Source organism: Arvicola amphibius, chromosome 7 (genome assembly GCF_903992535.2).
Source record: "Arvicola amphibius chromosome 7, mArvAmp1.2, whole genome shotgun sequence".
In the NCBI taxonomy this organism is placed as follows: domain Eukaryota; kingdom Metazoa; phylum Chordata; class Mammalia; order Rodentia; family Cricetidae; genus Arvicola; species Arvicola amphibius.
Window position 1 is genome coordinate 14,505,833 of NC_052053.1, and position 16,321 is coordinate 14,522,153.

The window sequence follows — 16,321 nt, forward strand, 5'->3', positions numbered from 1 at the left end:
TTTATGCTGTCTATTTGACAGGACCTAGGATAACTGAGGAAATGAACCTCTGAATGTGTCTGTGAGGAAGTTTCTAGCTTGGGTTAAATGAGGTGGAAATACCCACCTTAAATGCACACGACATGCAACAGTAGCTGATCCCTGACTGTGCGTGTACTGCGACCCACTACCTCTCACTCCTGCCTCTGCCACTTCCCTGCCACTTCCCTGCCACGATAGCTGCACCCTTAAATTATGAGCTGAAACCAGCTCTTTCTTAAGTTGCTTTTGTCAAGTATTTTGTCCTAGCAGTGAAGAAAGTAATTTATCTGGCCAGCAGTAACAGCAGATAATTATGCAAATGAGTAGTAACATTAATATCAAGAATCAAGGGTTTTTTCCAAACAAAAAGATAAACATGACAAAATGTTATGACTTAAAGGTTCTATAATATTACAATAACCTGACTTAGAAATATCAGTAAGAATTCAAGATCGATCTTTTCTCAAAAAAAAAAAAAAAGAACCCAGGTTTGGTTCCCAGCACCCACATCAGGTGCTCACTGCCCTCCCATCCTCCCATAACCCCAGATACAGAGTTCTGGCTTCCATGGCATCCTGCATACATGGCACCCTGCATACATGGCACCCTGCATACATGGCACCCTGCATACATGGCACCCTGCATACATGGCACCCTGCATACATGGCACCCTGCATACATGGCACCCTGCATACATGGCACCCTGCATACATGGCACCCTGCATACATGGCATACCTTCACTCAAACTCACACACACATACAAAACACACTGTAAGGAGGAAGGAAGGGCGGGTGGGTGGACAGAAAAGATAGGCAGCGAGGCAAGCAAGCCGGCAGAAATGGTGTGAAAACAACCCAGCAGCTGTGCTAGACCCCTGAGGACCCAGACCATGCTTTCTAAATAAAGAGAATTACACAGAGAAATGGCAGGTTCCAGGAATAAAGTGTTCAAAATCAGCATTACCCAAAAGGTATTACATAAGACTATTAAAACATGTCAGAAGTGAAACAGCCAACCCAGGAGCTTCTCTAGACTAGGGGAACAATGTGCACTGGAGAGAATGACTACAATGAAATGCATTAAATGTATAAAAATAACATAATATAAAATAAACAAACAAGTGCAACTTACTGGGCATTAACAAGAGCTGCCAGAGCACTAACTCATTACCCTCAAAATGTACAACCTGGGAAAGAATCAAGCAGTCATGCTGTCAAACTGCCTTTCGAAGTCAGCAGACGGGCAGTTTTCATCAGAGGTGATCAAGTCATCAGCTGAAAACTAATGTGAGCATTTACAAAGGCTGAATGAACCCACTGACCAAATTCTAACAGAAAATAGCAATCAACCTTTATGTACCTCTATTGGAATGTGTCATTTGCTTAAAAACCAGCAGGATTCGTCTAGAGATTGTCTCACTTAGTAGAATCTTTTTGTGTAATTTTTACAGAAAGTATAATGGTGAGTAGTTTTAAATTTTTATAATACACTTAATGTTTCATAAGGAAATGTATCCATATAGAACTTAAATACCATTTTTAAATTTAATGACTATTTTTCTAAAAAGAATTTTAACTGATTTTAACCTTTCAATAATACTTACTGTGAATTCATATCTTCTACTAACTGGGTGAGTTTTTTCCAGGGATTATACTCAGAATCAATGGTATAAAGCCGCATGTGCAAGGCTAATACGTGGAACAGCTGATCTGAATAAATTGGGGGAAAAAAACTAATGAGAAAGTTGATACAATTCTTCCAGGACAAAATGTTCTCAAAGTTTTAGTTACTTTTTTTCTAGTTACCTTTAATAAGGAAATATAATCATTTTATTCTGTTCAGTCATTATATATAATTAATAAAGTTTACCCTGTATCTTGCTTAGGTTTTTATTGTTTTAACAAAGGACATTACCAAAGCACCTTGAGGAAAAAAGCTTATTTCATCTTTCAACTCTCAGGTAACACTCCATCACTGAGAAAAGTCAAGGCATGAGCCTGGAAGCAGGAATTGAAGCAGAAGCCAGGGAAGAGAAGCTCACTCTTGCTGCCTATGGCTTGTTTGCGGCTTTCACATACCATCTAGGACCGCCTCCCCATGAGGGGCACTCCCTCCAATGAGCTGGGCCACCAACATCATTGCTCAAGAAAATGCCCTACAGAACTACCTGCTGGCCAATCTTATGAAGGAATTTTCTCAGTTAATACCCCCTCTTCCCAGATATGTCTAGGCTTACACCAAGTTGACAAAAAGTAACTAGTACAACCAAGATCAGCATTATAAGCTGCACTACTTCATTCCCTTCTACGGTGCTCTAAGCACGACTCCACGTGGTCTCTCACAGAATCCAGACCATCCTATGCTCAGCGCCCCCCACAAGTCGTCTGCTGTCCTCATCTGATCTCATGATGCGGTTACGCCCATTTGTACTTCTCAGTATTAGAGCCATGTTCTAACTGAAATCTGCTGCCTTTAAGTCCCTACCTGGGTGTTATGGATAACAACATTCTTAGCAGTTCAGAGAAAAGTTCTTCTTTGGTGAAGTTGCTTGTTAGAAATAGCATACACAGATAGAAGCTATTTAGTGTAGATCATGAATTATATCTAAATTATTAGAACTTCCCGAATGAAGGTATCAGAACGAGAAGTTACCTTTTCTGACTAAAACTTAGGCTAATTTTGTGATCTATTCTTGTTTATGGTGATGGTGTGGTACAAGTCTTGAACAACCAGGCAAGTGCTCTACCACTTGAGCTATACCCCTAATGTCAGTATTTAACCTCTATGAAATCACAGAATCCACTAGAGTTGTAACCTGTGGCTTCTCAACTACAGTAATAAGCAGAAAGTCTCAGACCTAGGTTCAGAAGAGTGCTCATTTTCCTGCTGAGAGATAACTGACTCTCGTGATGTTCCGACACTAATAACTACCCAGTGATACCTGCCAATGGCTTCAACAATTTCTACTTTTGGAAAGGAAAAAACCTTATAGCCTATAATGTCACTAGAATCTATGGAGTTTCATATCTATTTTCAAATTATTTTAATAAAGAAGTAAACAGAATAACATTAGTAATAGCTTTCTCTTAATAAAAAGTTATGCATTATTTTTATATTTGCTTGGTCCTACAGCTATTGAAGGCATATTGATACAAAGTTCTTCTTGCCTAATTTACAATGGACACTCTCTCATTTATCTTTCAAAGCCTTGGTGCAATGGCATGCCCACCAAAAGCTTCACCAGTTCCACCATATAAAATGATCCCCAACCTTCAAATTTCTAGAACAGTGACAGGCAACAACCTGTCTTACAGTCAAGGACCAAGTGTTTGTTTCATCTGCTGGACACAGTACCCTAAGGGTCTGTCTGGGGTCCCTGTTGGATGAGGAGGCCTCAGAGTCTGACTTAGGAATCGGGCAACACTGCAGGAACTGCTATGGACGTCTGCAGATGGAACTCTTCAGGATCAAGGGGGAAGCAACCAGAAAAGTGGTAAGAAACAGAACAACTGGAAGCCAAAGAAGAACTCAAAAAGATGCCACTAGAATTTCATTCACTCTTGTCAAGATTATGGATAAATTCACCAATTCTAAGTCTCTGAGTAAATGTGACTGTCTTTGAAGAAAAATGTGCAAAAACCCTAAAATTCCTTTACTGAAAACCTTCTAGAACAATTCTCTAGAATAGTGCCAAACTATTTAAACTTATGTAACTGTACTTTGAACTAATTCAAACATATTATAAACTATACTTTCTTCATCTCAACAATTGCCCATTTAAAACATATTACATACACTATAGATATACATAGGGTTTAAGTGCATACATTAGAGGTCACTAAACATGTAATAAAAAAAGAACTTCCCAAATCTTTGATTCTAGAAATCAAGAGATAACCCCACAATACCCAAAACAATTATAAACATTAAAAACTGTTAAATAGCTTCGTCAAAATTTTATATTTATATTTTTATGATGCAAAATTTGAGGTACTTTACTTTTAAATTCATCCTAATAGATAGCTTTTCAAAATAATATATGCATATATTATGTTTAAAAGCTGTTATGTATTGCTATTGGATATTATTTTTAGTATGTAACAAAATAAATTCATTTTATTTTAAACAAGTTTTATTCCCTATGCCAGCACCTTAGATAACATTTCAACTCTAGCATTCTGGGGTTAATAATGGATATTGTGACATTAGGTAATATTACTCCTAGTATTCATAAGCTCTCTAATCAATGAGCAAACATCATGAAAAGCCATGTTCTTGAAAAACCTAGTCTAGGTTGCAAATTACACTTCTCTTAAGCATATCTTTACAAATGGTGTTGAAGAATTATGTCTATAAGATAAAGCATACACATAAAGGAAATAGATATTATTTTAATACATGTTAGTTAATATACAGCAAAACGGAGCACATTATCTTAACAGCAACAATATAATAAACATAACTATCTTTATAAGACTATATTTTAATCAACTCAATGTAAAATTTCTTTCAAAAACTTAAATTTATTTTATTTCTTTGAATAATACATTTAAAAAATTTTTGAACTAATGTAAATCTGCCCAATTAGACATTTATATTGCTGACCTATCATAATACAGATATTCATATTGTTCTTCTAAAGATAGCAGCATTTTAAACATTTGAAAACTAACATATGAACAGAATTTGAAGAAAATCAACAATACTGAAAGACTACTTTCCCTGTACAGGCTTTCAAATCTGACATAAATAGAAATCTTCTCAAATTTAACACTGCTCAGTACTTACTCAAACAAGATCTTTTGCCAGCTGTGCTTGCACCGCCTGAGCAAAGGCTGCCTCCTCGATGAATCAATTCCAGTTCCAAATTGGTTCTGTAAGCAAAGCATTAAAACCCATCTCAGTCAAAGGCAAAAAGATTTTTCTGCTTTACTGACAGAGTTCAATCAAGCTAAACAATAAAATTCTTCAACTTTATTGCTTGTAAAAATCACAGCTTATAGAGTAATGATTTTTTCTTATATTTAGAAATTAAAAGTAACAAGTTATCCATCTTTGTTTAGATGCTCAAATTTATACCTGTAAAAAAATTTACACATACAACTATGTGATTGCTGCAAAGTCTCAGCCCTTGGCAAATACTAAAAACTAGGCCTCAACAACAAAAATCTGCAATGTATTTCATAAGCTTATCTATAAATTACATGAAAATATATGTACTTCAGCTGCCAGCTACCAGGTAGATATAATTACTGTTATTAAAAAAAATACCGATTTTTTTTTCTATGAAAGAAATGGTTCTCATTCATTGGAAATTAGGTTGTATCTGGAAATCAGTATCATGAAACAAAACAAACACTGAAGTGACTATGATCAACACATAATTAATTAATCATGGTCTCTTTTATAAACTTCTACAATTATTAAAATGCATTATGCAACTATTGATAGATAAAGATCAGTATTGCTCACAAAACATCTGAAATTACAAAGTGTTCAATATTTATTAGTTACAGAATAGCAACTATTAGTAAACTGATGTTTTAAAAAGCAAACCTATGCAGAACTGAAATATTTACTCACAAAGAATAACAGTAGAAGAATGATTTACCAAAATAAAAAATTTAATTTTGAGTTATAACATCAGTTTGCTGCATTTCAATAGTACTTATCACCTTAAATATTTTTTTCAACAAACAAAACCGAATTAACTAGTTTGTATCCAAAATATGCTAATGAGACACCAACCACCTCAACCCTGCCTTAAAGAGAGGCAAGGCTTCAAGCTTACTCTGTTGTGAATTTAAGAAAAACTACATCCTATTTTATTTATAAACAAAATATTTAAACTGGCTTTGGCTACATTTTAAAATGGTATTTTCATGTATAACTTATAAATGCAAACTTTAAAATATTAATATTCCTGAGTCAGTAAATTTTCCACCCATTTCTAAAGGATGGTTTAATCTTCTTGGGGTGGGGAAGATGCAATTTAACACTGATAATGTTCCTGCTCAGAGCTCCATCTGGTTGCTGCTGATAAGGGCATCTGTGTGACAAGGGAATTTTCCACCCTTCAGGAGATTTGCAATGCTCACTGAACTTCTAAAAACCTACCAGCAAGGAAGCAGGGACAAGGATTTCATATTAGTGGACAGAAAGCGAGCGCGGAGACCAGCATGTGTTCCTTCATCAAGGGAATATAAATGAGATCAATACATTTTGTTTTCACAAATCTTCTGTTGCCTAATCTGTAGAAAAAAATTAATGGCTATATTCTCTTATAAAAACTATGATTTCCTAGATAGTACTTTTTAAAGTGCCAACCAAACACAGCAACAAATCTTAACAAATGAATGTCAACTTTCATCTCACTATTTACAAAAATGTTCATTAAATTATAAAAACAATTCTGTTTATTGGATCACCATATATACTTTAGAAGGATAACAAATAAGTTATGTGAATTTTATTCTAAAAGAGATAAGCCTGTTAAGTCTGACATTATTTTAAAATATGGCTGGAAGATCTCTTGTACATATTTCTATTTCATCTTTTAAAACTGTCTATACAAAGGATTAATATATAATATCTAGAATTACAAAAAAATCAATGTCACAGGCCCTAACCATCACTATCTCCTTGCGTCATTTATACCAAAACTGGACCTTTAGTACTAGAGAAAACCACCCAGGTGGCCATGTGCCCCCTGTCTATTACACCTCACAGTTGAAAACCACTGCAATCTGGTTTTCTTTCCTGAATGGAAAATACAAAAATAAATATAATTTGGGAATGAATTTTCTATGCATTTTATTCTTGAAGAAAAGTAAATTCTATCCTGAATTTTCTAGCACAAAATATATCCAAGTGAATTTGGCAGCAGAGAAAACCTCTCCATCCAAAAAATGACAAGCCTGCCGAAAGCTATCACTGGACCACTTATATACACCATGCATTAAAAAAATCCTTTAACTGCATATTATCCTTAATCAAAGTTTGTGCTCCTGTTATGTTCCCCTTCTTGCTGTTATTTTTAGAGCAATAATCTGAAAAACAGATGTACGCATGTACACACACAGCCACCAAAAAAGTGCATGTGCATGCATGCATGCATACACACACACACACACACACACACACACACACAATATTAATCAATCAATCAAACCAAACTGGGACAATAGAGAGGGTAAAGGTTTCAGAAATCTGCAGATCTAAGAACTTGAACCTGCCACTTTATTCTCTGAGCAAGCTACTCAGTTTCTCAGCAGGGTTTGGAGGTTGGGAAGCATACTTTCATCCAAAGCATAGCCTACATTGAAGATGCAGCTCTTCTAGGAAGCCTTTCTGAGACAGAAAATAAATTATTTCATATACTTTGTTTCGATTTGTTTATATTCCTTGTACTAGCTAGTCTTATGCCTAATTCACATACAAACTAGAATTACCTGAAAGGAGGAAAATCCAGCTGTAAGGCACTTTCTTAATTAGTCATTGATAGGCAGGGCCCAGAGTCCACCCTGGACTAGTTTCCTAGGTTCTACAAGAAAGCAGGCTGAGCAAGCCACAGGAAGCAAGCCAGTAAGCAGCACTCCCCATGCCTCTGTATCAGCTCCTGCATTCAGGTTGCTGACCTGTTTAAGTCCTTGTCTGTTAAAGTTCATTCCTTTGGTAATGAACAGCAATGTAAAAGGGTAAGCTGAATATTCTTTTTTTTTTTTTTTTAGTTTTTTTCGAGACAGGGTTTCCCTGTAGTTTCTAGAGCCTGTCCTGGAACTAGCTCTTGTAGACCAGGCTGGCCTTGAACTCATAGATCCGCCTGTCTCTGCCTCCCGAGTGCTGGGATTAAAGGCGTGCGCCACCACCGCCCGGCTAAACTGGAATATTCTTGACCTCCCCAACTTACTTTTGGTTATGGTGTTTCATTGCAGCAACAGATACACTGACATTCTCTTTGGAAGTTCTACAGCATCCTCCCTATATAACATTTTTTCTTATTATATTCTGATTTAGAACCTATTTTATTCTGCTTTATATACAGTGTTTCTCAGTTTGGGCTCTCCAACTAAATTGTAAATTCCTGAAGAACAGTGACCATATCTTAGTGTCTAAATCCTCAATGATACTTATTTACATGCTTTACATAAAAAACAAAAAACATGGTAAGATGGGGAGACAGCTCAGGGGGTAAAATGCTTGCTTTGCAAGCATGAGGTCTAGAGTTAAGATCTCCTATACCTACATAAAGCCAGGCACATTTAGCATACCACCAGAAAGCTCCAGGGCCAGTAAGACTAGCCTCAAAGGTGAAGAGTGGCTGAAGAAGAAACTCCATACCAGCTGCAGGGGAAACACCCACACACGCACACACAATTAACAACTTCTATTTTTTGATTTGTAGTTATCTCCTTTTGCTGACCCTTACAATCCTTAAAAGCAAGAACAACTAATGGGGGGATAGATTTTTTTTTTCCCCAAGGGAAAAAAGAGACATGAAACAAAAGTAAACTCAAAGGTTCAGTTTGACACTGGATATGGTGGGTTTTGTCCACAGTCCCAGCTACTCAAGAAGCTGAAGTGGATTGCTTAAGCTTAGAATCTGGAAATTAGCATGCACAGCACAGTCAGACTCTACTTACAAAAGACAAAAGGCCGATCACTTGGCACTTTAGAAAGTATTCTTCCTATTTCCAGCATAACTCCTTTCAGAGACCTAGACTTACAACACATCTTATGAAGACAGGTAGATTCACTCTCCTGAACACCAGTCCACTCATGATGAAAAGACATCTGTTCATCCTCAACTCAGATGCTCCTACTTCTTTCTACCATTTCCATTTTTCTTACAATATAAACACCAAGAGCCATGAGCCAATACCTCTAAATTATTTGTAACTTAGATACAAAAGCCCTTAGGGGAAATCAATTACGGAAAGCCGTGTCTTTCTTAGTGTCAGTAAACAATAATGAGTGACTATTGAAGGACACCTTCGTACCTGTCATAACCTTTTCATAATCCATTGTTATGACTAATATTTGCAACAGAATGAAAATTTCAGAAACAAGTTGAAATTTGAATAAAGCAGCTATGGTTAATTTGAGAATTAATTTTCAAAAGCACATTCCAACAATTTCTCCTCTGTTGCTTTCAGGAAAAATCTTCCAGAGAGTCGTCATACAAATCAAACTAAAAACAAAGACATGTGCCTTCTTCTTTAGGAGAATGAGTTCTGCAGCTATCCTAATGGGTACTCTCATCCCAAGTAGCAGAACTGTTATGCTTCCTAAAGAACAGACAAAGCCGGGCGGTGGTGGCGCACGCCTTTAATCCCAGCACTCGGGAGGCAGAGGCAGGCGGATCTCTGTGAGTTCGAGACCAGCCTGGTCTACAAGAGCTAGTTCCAGGACAGGCTCCAAAGCCACAGAGAAACCCTGTCTCGAAAAACAAAAAAACAAAAAAACAAAAAAACAAAAAAAAAAAAAAAAAAAAAAGAACAGACAAAATATTTACACAGCTAGAAATTCAACTAAGAAACTAGAATTGTGTTTTATTAAAATGCCAAATATATCTTCAAGTTCTGAGAATCACAATTAATTCAAAAGTTAAGTAATTCAAAGTAAGTTTATTGTAACTTATTTCATAAACATTTAGTTTCAAAAATATCTTTCCTGAAAAGTAGGCTCTAAAATATTTAGCAGGATTAAAATATCTTAACAAAATAAGCTGTGTGTTAGACTAAGATAAAGGCCTAGTATCATATCTTGACATTACCGACTCAATACCATAAAAACCTTTGTCCTTCCGTTTAGATTTTGATCTTGGTCACTTTGGCCTTCGCTTGTTCAGCACTTACTGCAGTGACTAAGCACTGCAAGCTCATCATGAGAGTGGGATAGATGAGCTGATCTGCTAGCCAGTCACTGTCTTGCTACTTCAGATTATTATTGGGCTTCAGAGAAGGATGGAGATGGTACATGACTTTGCTCTCTCTACCTATACCTTTAGCATCTGATACCTGTCCTTTCTTCTCTGTAAAAGTTATTATAATTTATGGCAAGAAAACAAGGATCTAAAATATCACCCAAATTATACTTTAATCAAATTTGTACTACAGGAAAATTCCATTTTTGGAATTGCATTCCATTGCACAATTCAGCGTACAAAGAAAAACAATCAATCATTTGGATAAATTCCATGTATTGATCATTTCCATTCAATCAGAATCTCAGGATCTTCCGATAATGCTAACTCTAGTGAAACTGAAGGCATAATATACAAGTGACATGAGAGACAGAGAGAGAATGTATGTGTGAGTATAATAGCTGACCTGCATTCAACTACAATGTTATTATATTTTATATAGAAATAAGCATTATCCTAGATCCTTAGTAAAGTTAAATATATAAAATCTATATTAAATTTAATGTTATAAGTATATTTAGTTATAAATACGCAATAATCGGTAACTCCAGAAACAAAATAATTACTGTATACCTCTCCACCACCACCATACACACACAAAAAAAAAATCATTCTGGATAAACAACAGCCTAAGAACACACAGATTAGAAAGTCATTTTCTAATCCAGCAGACCCTTCTGTATCAACCTGGGTCCAACATTTATATTTCCACACGGAAGAGCTCTTAAAGAGCTCTATCTTGCTTGCTATAAATCTTCTAAGTCTGGAACCATTTTTCCTGGGTTTAAAAGTTACATATACTCTTTCATTTACTGTTTCGTTGCACTGCTAGAGGCAAAGAGATTAGAAAGCATAACACCCCTATGAAAGCTGAGCACAAGACAGGAAAAGAGATAACTAGTGGGAAAACAAAGCCGCTGACTCTTGACTCAAATGATCTGAATTCCAGTCCTTTATACCCAGGAAGCTGTCACATCATCTCTCTAAATCTTATTGAATACAATACTATTTGAACATAATAAAAAGTATGACCCAAAGCTACAGAGAAACCTAGTCTTGAAAAAAAGAAAGGAAGGAAGGAAGGAAGGAAGGAAGGAAGGAAGGAAGGAAGGAAGGAAGGAAGGAAGGAAAGAAGGAAGGAAGAAAAAATAAGTAGTATGACTACAAAAGACATCCAAGGTTCTACAGTGTCAGCTTTGAAGAATGTGTTTGTAGGTGCCTAGCTGTATGTACTGCTTCCTTCCTACTTACTTCTTTTGTGTCTCTCCATTTTCACACATTTTCCAAAATTCCTGTTTCAATATGTTCATTGGTGATGGTCCACCTACTCAGCAACTAGACTAATGCTTCCTGAGCCTTCCACCAAGCTCAGAACACCTGCCTTCCCGCGCTCTCCTCTCTCTCTCTGTCTCTCTGTCTCTCTAAACCAGCTGTCATTTCCTAAAACACTGTGAGGGCCAACAAAGAAACAAGTTCTCTTGATGCTGTGTTTTCTGTAATGAAGGAACATAACATTAGGTTTTAGTTGTTGGCATTAGCACTTGACAGGACTTAATCACACATAAAATGTCATACTTTAAGGAACTTATCTATCCCAAGTAAGCATTATATCTTCCCCTTATGTTCCATAATGTTCAACAACATCCAAACTGTGCATCAAAGTAATTTTAAAAATAACTTCAGGAAATAATCTCCTGGGAGTTTTAAAAATGAGCTATTCTTTTAACCAATATTAAAGATACTTATCCCTTCTTTAAACAAATATAAATAGCAACAGATAAAACAAAGATCAACTGAACAAAAAAGAGAAACTAATATTAAGAAAATACTAATAATTATTACACATACCTACCTAGCAACAGAGTACATAAAGAGAAAATCATTGTCTGGTGAGCCTGGGGTCTTGCTATAGTCTCTGTATTTCTTCTGAGTGGTATTTTTAATATCTTTCATTACAGATTCCATTTCTTTACTTAAGTTGGTTTCTGACTATAAAAAAGTGAACATACATGTAAAGTTTATATTCATTTTCTTTAATAAAAGCTTAAAATTGAAATATTTATCAAATGAACACATTAGAAAATTAACACAAGTCAAAAGAGACGTAACATGAAAAACTTTGCACAATTTAGTGTGCAAAGAAAATAAATCGTTTTTTAAAGATTTATTTATTCAGTATATATAAAGTATTCTGCCTACATGTACACCTGCAGGACAGAAGAGGGCACCAGGTCTCATTACAGATGGTTGGACCCACCATGTAGTTGCTAGGAATTGAGCTCAGGACCTCTGGATGAATTGTCTTATAATTGTTTATTCAAATTCTGGATGGCAATTAATAATACTCAATTATGACTAAGCCAATTATAAATTATTATGAGTTAGCCACAAAAATTCTATCTTAATCTAATGAGTACATAACACTAAATAATATTTTAGAACCATTTTAGGTTTGCAAAAAGCCTGACTTCATTTAAGATTGGTTTCAAAGAAATATATTATCAGTTTCCCTTACTTTTAGGCAAATTTTAAACACATAAATTTGCACGCGCGCGCGCACACACACACACACACCCTCAAATTCTAACTTGAGAAAGTAAATGCCAAGAAACGAAACTGAGTTGTTTAATACAAATTTTGGTTCCAAAAGCTAAGTGTCTTTAGGGGCTAGGAACATATAGCTCAGCATCTTTAGGGGCTAGGAACATATAGCTCAGTGGCACAGCACCCGTCTAGAGCATAAGAGGCCTTAAGTTCAGTTCCCAGCACTATAAAACTACAGGGTGGTAGGCATCTGTCACTTCTGTAGAGACCGTTAACAGAAATCTACAATATAGGTAAAACATTTTAAGAACTTAAATCACATAAATTCTGTTGGTGGAGATTACAAAACAGATTCATTTATGCCAAATTCACATTATAGTAGACTAATTTATAGTGAATTGTCACATACTATTTTCTAACATACACAGAGTAAATAAAGATGTGTGTAAATACATTCTTTTTATTACATTATTTGGTGAGTGGGCTTGTGCATACTATGGCACATGGGTAGCAGAGGCCAGAGGACAACTTGGGGTAGTCAGTTCTCTCCTTCCACCATGTGGGTCCTTAGAGATTAAACTCACATTGTCAAACTTAATCTTAATGTAACAAATATATTTTCAAATGATACATTGTATTTGACACTTACGTTGTATATTATATTTGTACATAGAGACAAAAACAGAGAGAGTTGCATATCTTGTAGTGGTACAGAATGGGCCACAGATATACTATAATAGTCCCTTTAAAAGATAGTACCTGCAGACATCAAAGCCATTTGGTTTATATAAATGTACTCTGATATTCACACAATGGCAAAATTATCTACTGATACCATTTTCCAAATGTATCTATTGCTAAATAAGCAATATAACATATATATACTTTTTGTTTTGCTTTGTTTTTAAATATTTCAACTTCTTTAAAAAGCCTAACCATTTAAGCTTGTGCTGGCTATTATTATGTCAATTTGATACAAGCTAGAATCATCAGAGCACAGGGAGACTCAGCTGAGAAAATGCCTCCATAAGGTCAGGCTCCAGGCAAGCCTGTAAGGCATTTTCTTAGTTATAGATGGAGGAAGGCCCAGCCTACTGTGGGTGGGGCCACCCCTGGGCTAGTGGTCCTGGGTTCTATAAGAAAGAGGCTGAGCAATCCACTTGGAGAAAGGCAGTAAGCAGCACCACTCCATGGCCTGCCTCTACATCAGCTCCTGCCTCCAAGTTCTTTCCCTGTGTGAGCTCCTGTCCTGACTTCCTTCAGTGATGAATAGTGCTGTGGAAGTGTAAGCCAAGCAAATCCTTTCCTCCCCAAGTTACTTTTGGCCATGGTGTTTTGTCACAGCAATGACAACCCTAACTAGGACAAAGCTTAAGTTCACAATCTGGAAGATAGCCTTAATACATTAAATTATAATGATTTTGACTAAGGAAAAGTATAGGGTCTAATAATTTCTAATATTTTCATTCTGTTTTTAATAAGCACAATCAAAAACATCTAAAGATCAATTTCTAGTAAATGAATTTCTTTATACATTTCTACTAAATGTATAAAGGCCCAGGATAATTTAGGGAAAAAAGAAAAGAGTGTAGATATAGCAGGGAAGATGTGGGGAGAAAGGAAGGGAGGGAGGGAGGGACGGAGGGAGGGACGAAGGGACGAAGGGACGAAGGGAGGAAGGGAGGGAGGGACAGAGGGAAATGAAAAACAAACTAAGTTAATAAATTAACCAGGATATTTTCTGCCTTACACTGATGCTTACTGGGAAAGCTCCCGGTCGTCCCTGCAGCTCCTCCACTTCCTTTATGAGATCTTGTGTGCTTTTGTTACTAGGACGTTGCCAAAGGTTACTTTCCACATTGCTTCCAGGATAACATGGAAGAACACTGTTAGCAAACTGTCTACAGAGGGGACATGTGAATTCTCCTTTGTCCACTGAGAAGCCCTGAAGAACCTGGTCATTCTGAAAGATGAAATAAACATGCAGATATCTGATGCACACATTTGCAGCAAACAAAAATTGCACTACCAGATTTTACAGTAAACTCACATACATATCAAAGGCATCTCTAAAATGTCACAAAGAAATAAAATCTCTAGTTTAGTTATCAAAGGGTTTTTGGGTTTTTTTTTGGGGGGGGGGAGTTGGTTTTTGAAACAGGGTTTTTCTGTATAATAACCCTGGTTGTACTGGAACTCACTCTGTAGACCAGGCTGGTCTCAATCTCACAGAGATCCACCTGCCTCTGTCTCCTGAGTGCTGGGCTGAAAGGCGTGCGCTACCATGACCTGGCCTAAAGCACTTCTTATAATACAGCATTATGCCAGGTCACATACAAGACACTATCCTCTTTCCTAAGCAATAGTGCACTTTTCCTCCATATGCAAACCTTTAATATCTTTCTCTGGGGAAGTTATATAAAGTCTCAATTGTTTATATGGACCACAAAGCTCTTTACAATCAGATTTCTAATTAGTTCTTCCAATGTACAGATCTAGATACAATGACTCAAAAGTACCTTCATTCATAAAATGTTCTGGCACACTGCAAATGGTCACTAGGACCCTGTATATATCTTACAACAGTTAGCACTCTTGTCCACTTTGGTGCACAAAGACGGCTGATTTGAATGTCAACGTGACAGACCTAGAGCTTCTGATGGAGTGTCTAGACTGAGTCAGCTGAGATGAAGAGCCTCACTCCACATACAGCAAAGCAACATAATAAAAAAGATGTTATCTTCGATCATGGCTTCTGCAGTGCTGGAAACAAGGGGGCTCCTAGAGTACAGACAGGGAGGCGGCTCCTGGCCGCAGTAGAAACACTGTTCCAGAAGCAGAAAGGAAAGACATGCTGGCATACAGCACTTGCTAGGGAACTGTACTTTACATGAAAGGAGATAAGGGGTGTGATGAAGACGCACTGAAATCTTGGTGGCATAAGCAGAAACAGAATCTGATGAGTGAAGTTTTTAGGATTTAGAAGTATCTGGGTGTAAGAAGACAAAGACCTGAAATAGCTGCTGAGGCAAACAGGAAAGAGACATGATGAAAACAGAGATATAAATGAATAAGTTTATTTATAGGCCATGAACATAATCTCAGTCTCTGACATAGGAAATCCTATGTTTAGACAACAGTTCACTTTGTCTTGTGATTTCCTACCATCTTCTGGCTCACTTCTACATCAAATCAAAGGCAGCTGATCGATGCTTGGGAATAAAGACAGACAGGGCTCAGTACAAGAAAGTGAAACTAATCAACTAGGAAGTGTGCAAAGATTAAAAGTGCTGATGGCAGGGAAAATAAGACAGGGTGATCATGCAAAAACATGATCCAGATAGCACTTAGAGCAACAATAACCAAGACTAATGGGAAGTCATGGGAGTTAGCAGCTAATACATATAAAAAACACAATCCCTCAGACTGGAGATGGGAACTGGGTGTGTATGGTATAAAAAAAATTAATGCCTGGAAAGAAAACAGGTATCTTTAAATTTTTTTTTCTAATCAACTTACCCGTAATGATTCCATATAAGATTTATGACAATCTATGTGTAACGTGTGGCCACAAGTTTGTACATAAACACCTCCTTCCCAGCCAATTGATACTGCCAAAAGGCAAGAACTCTTCAAAGAGAAAAAAAAAGACAAAAGAAAATTAACTTTAAAAATTATTAACATAAAATTATGAACATACTAAAATACACCCAAGAAATACATCCAACCAAACCTGCCATCTTTTTATGCATAGCCTAATACACAGGTTGTAGTTTTATGACATAAATTAATAAATTACTAGACAGTCCTAAAGCAAAATCTCTAAAAT

At 36.4% G+C, this 16,321-nt stretch overlaps 1 protein-coding gene across 6 annotated transcripts in view; it reads right to left on the reverse strand.

The window, feature by feature from the left end:
* The window catches only part of Ubr3 (ubiquitin protein ligase E3 component n-recognin 3), a 134,992-nt gene that overhangs the window by 25,711 nt on the left and 92,960 nt on the right, over nucleotides 1-16,321 (reverse strand). For 4 of the 6 annotated variants that reach the window (XM_038335831.1, XM_038335827.1, XM_038335829.1 and 1 more), the window contains 5 exons: nucleotides 16,012-16,122; nucleotides 14,243-14,455; nucleotides 11,801-11,937; nucleotides 4,812-4,897; nucleotides 1,627-1,732 (listed from right to left, as the gene is read on the reverse strand). In XM_038335831.1, the coding sequence (XP_038191759.1) occupies nucleotides 1,627-1,732; nucleotides 4,812-4,897; nucleotides 11,801-11,937; nucleotides 14,243-14,455; nucleotides 16,012-16,122 (653 nt within the window). The remainder of the gene's footprint in view (nucleotides 1-1,626; nucleotides 1,733-4,811; nucleotides 4,898-11,800; nucleotides 11,938-14,242; nucleotides 14,456-16,011; nucleotides 16,123-16,321) is intronic. The other 2 variants (XM_038335830.1, XM_038335828.1) reach the window with 1 other exon arrangement.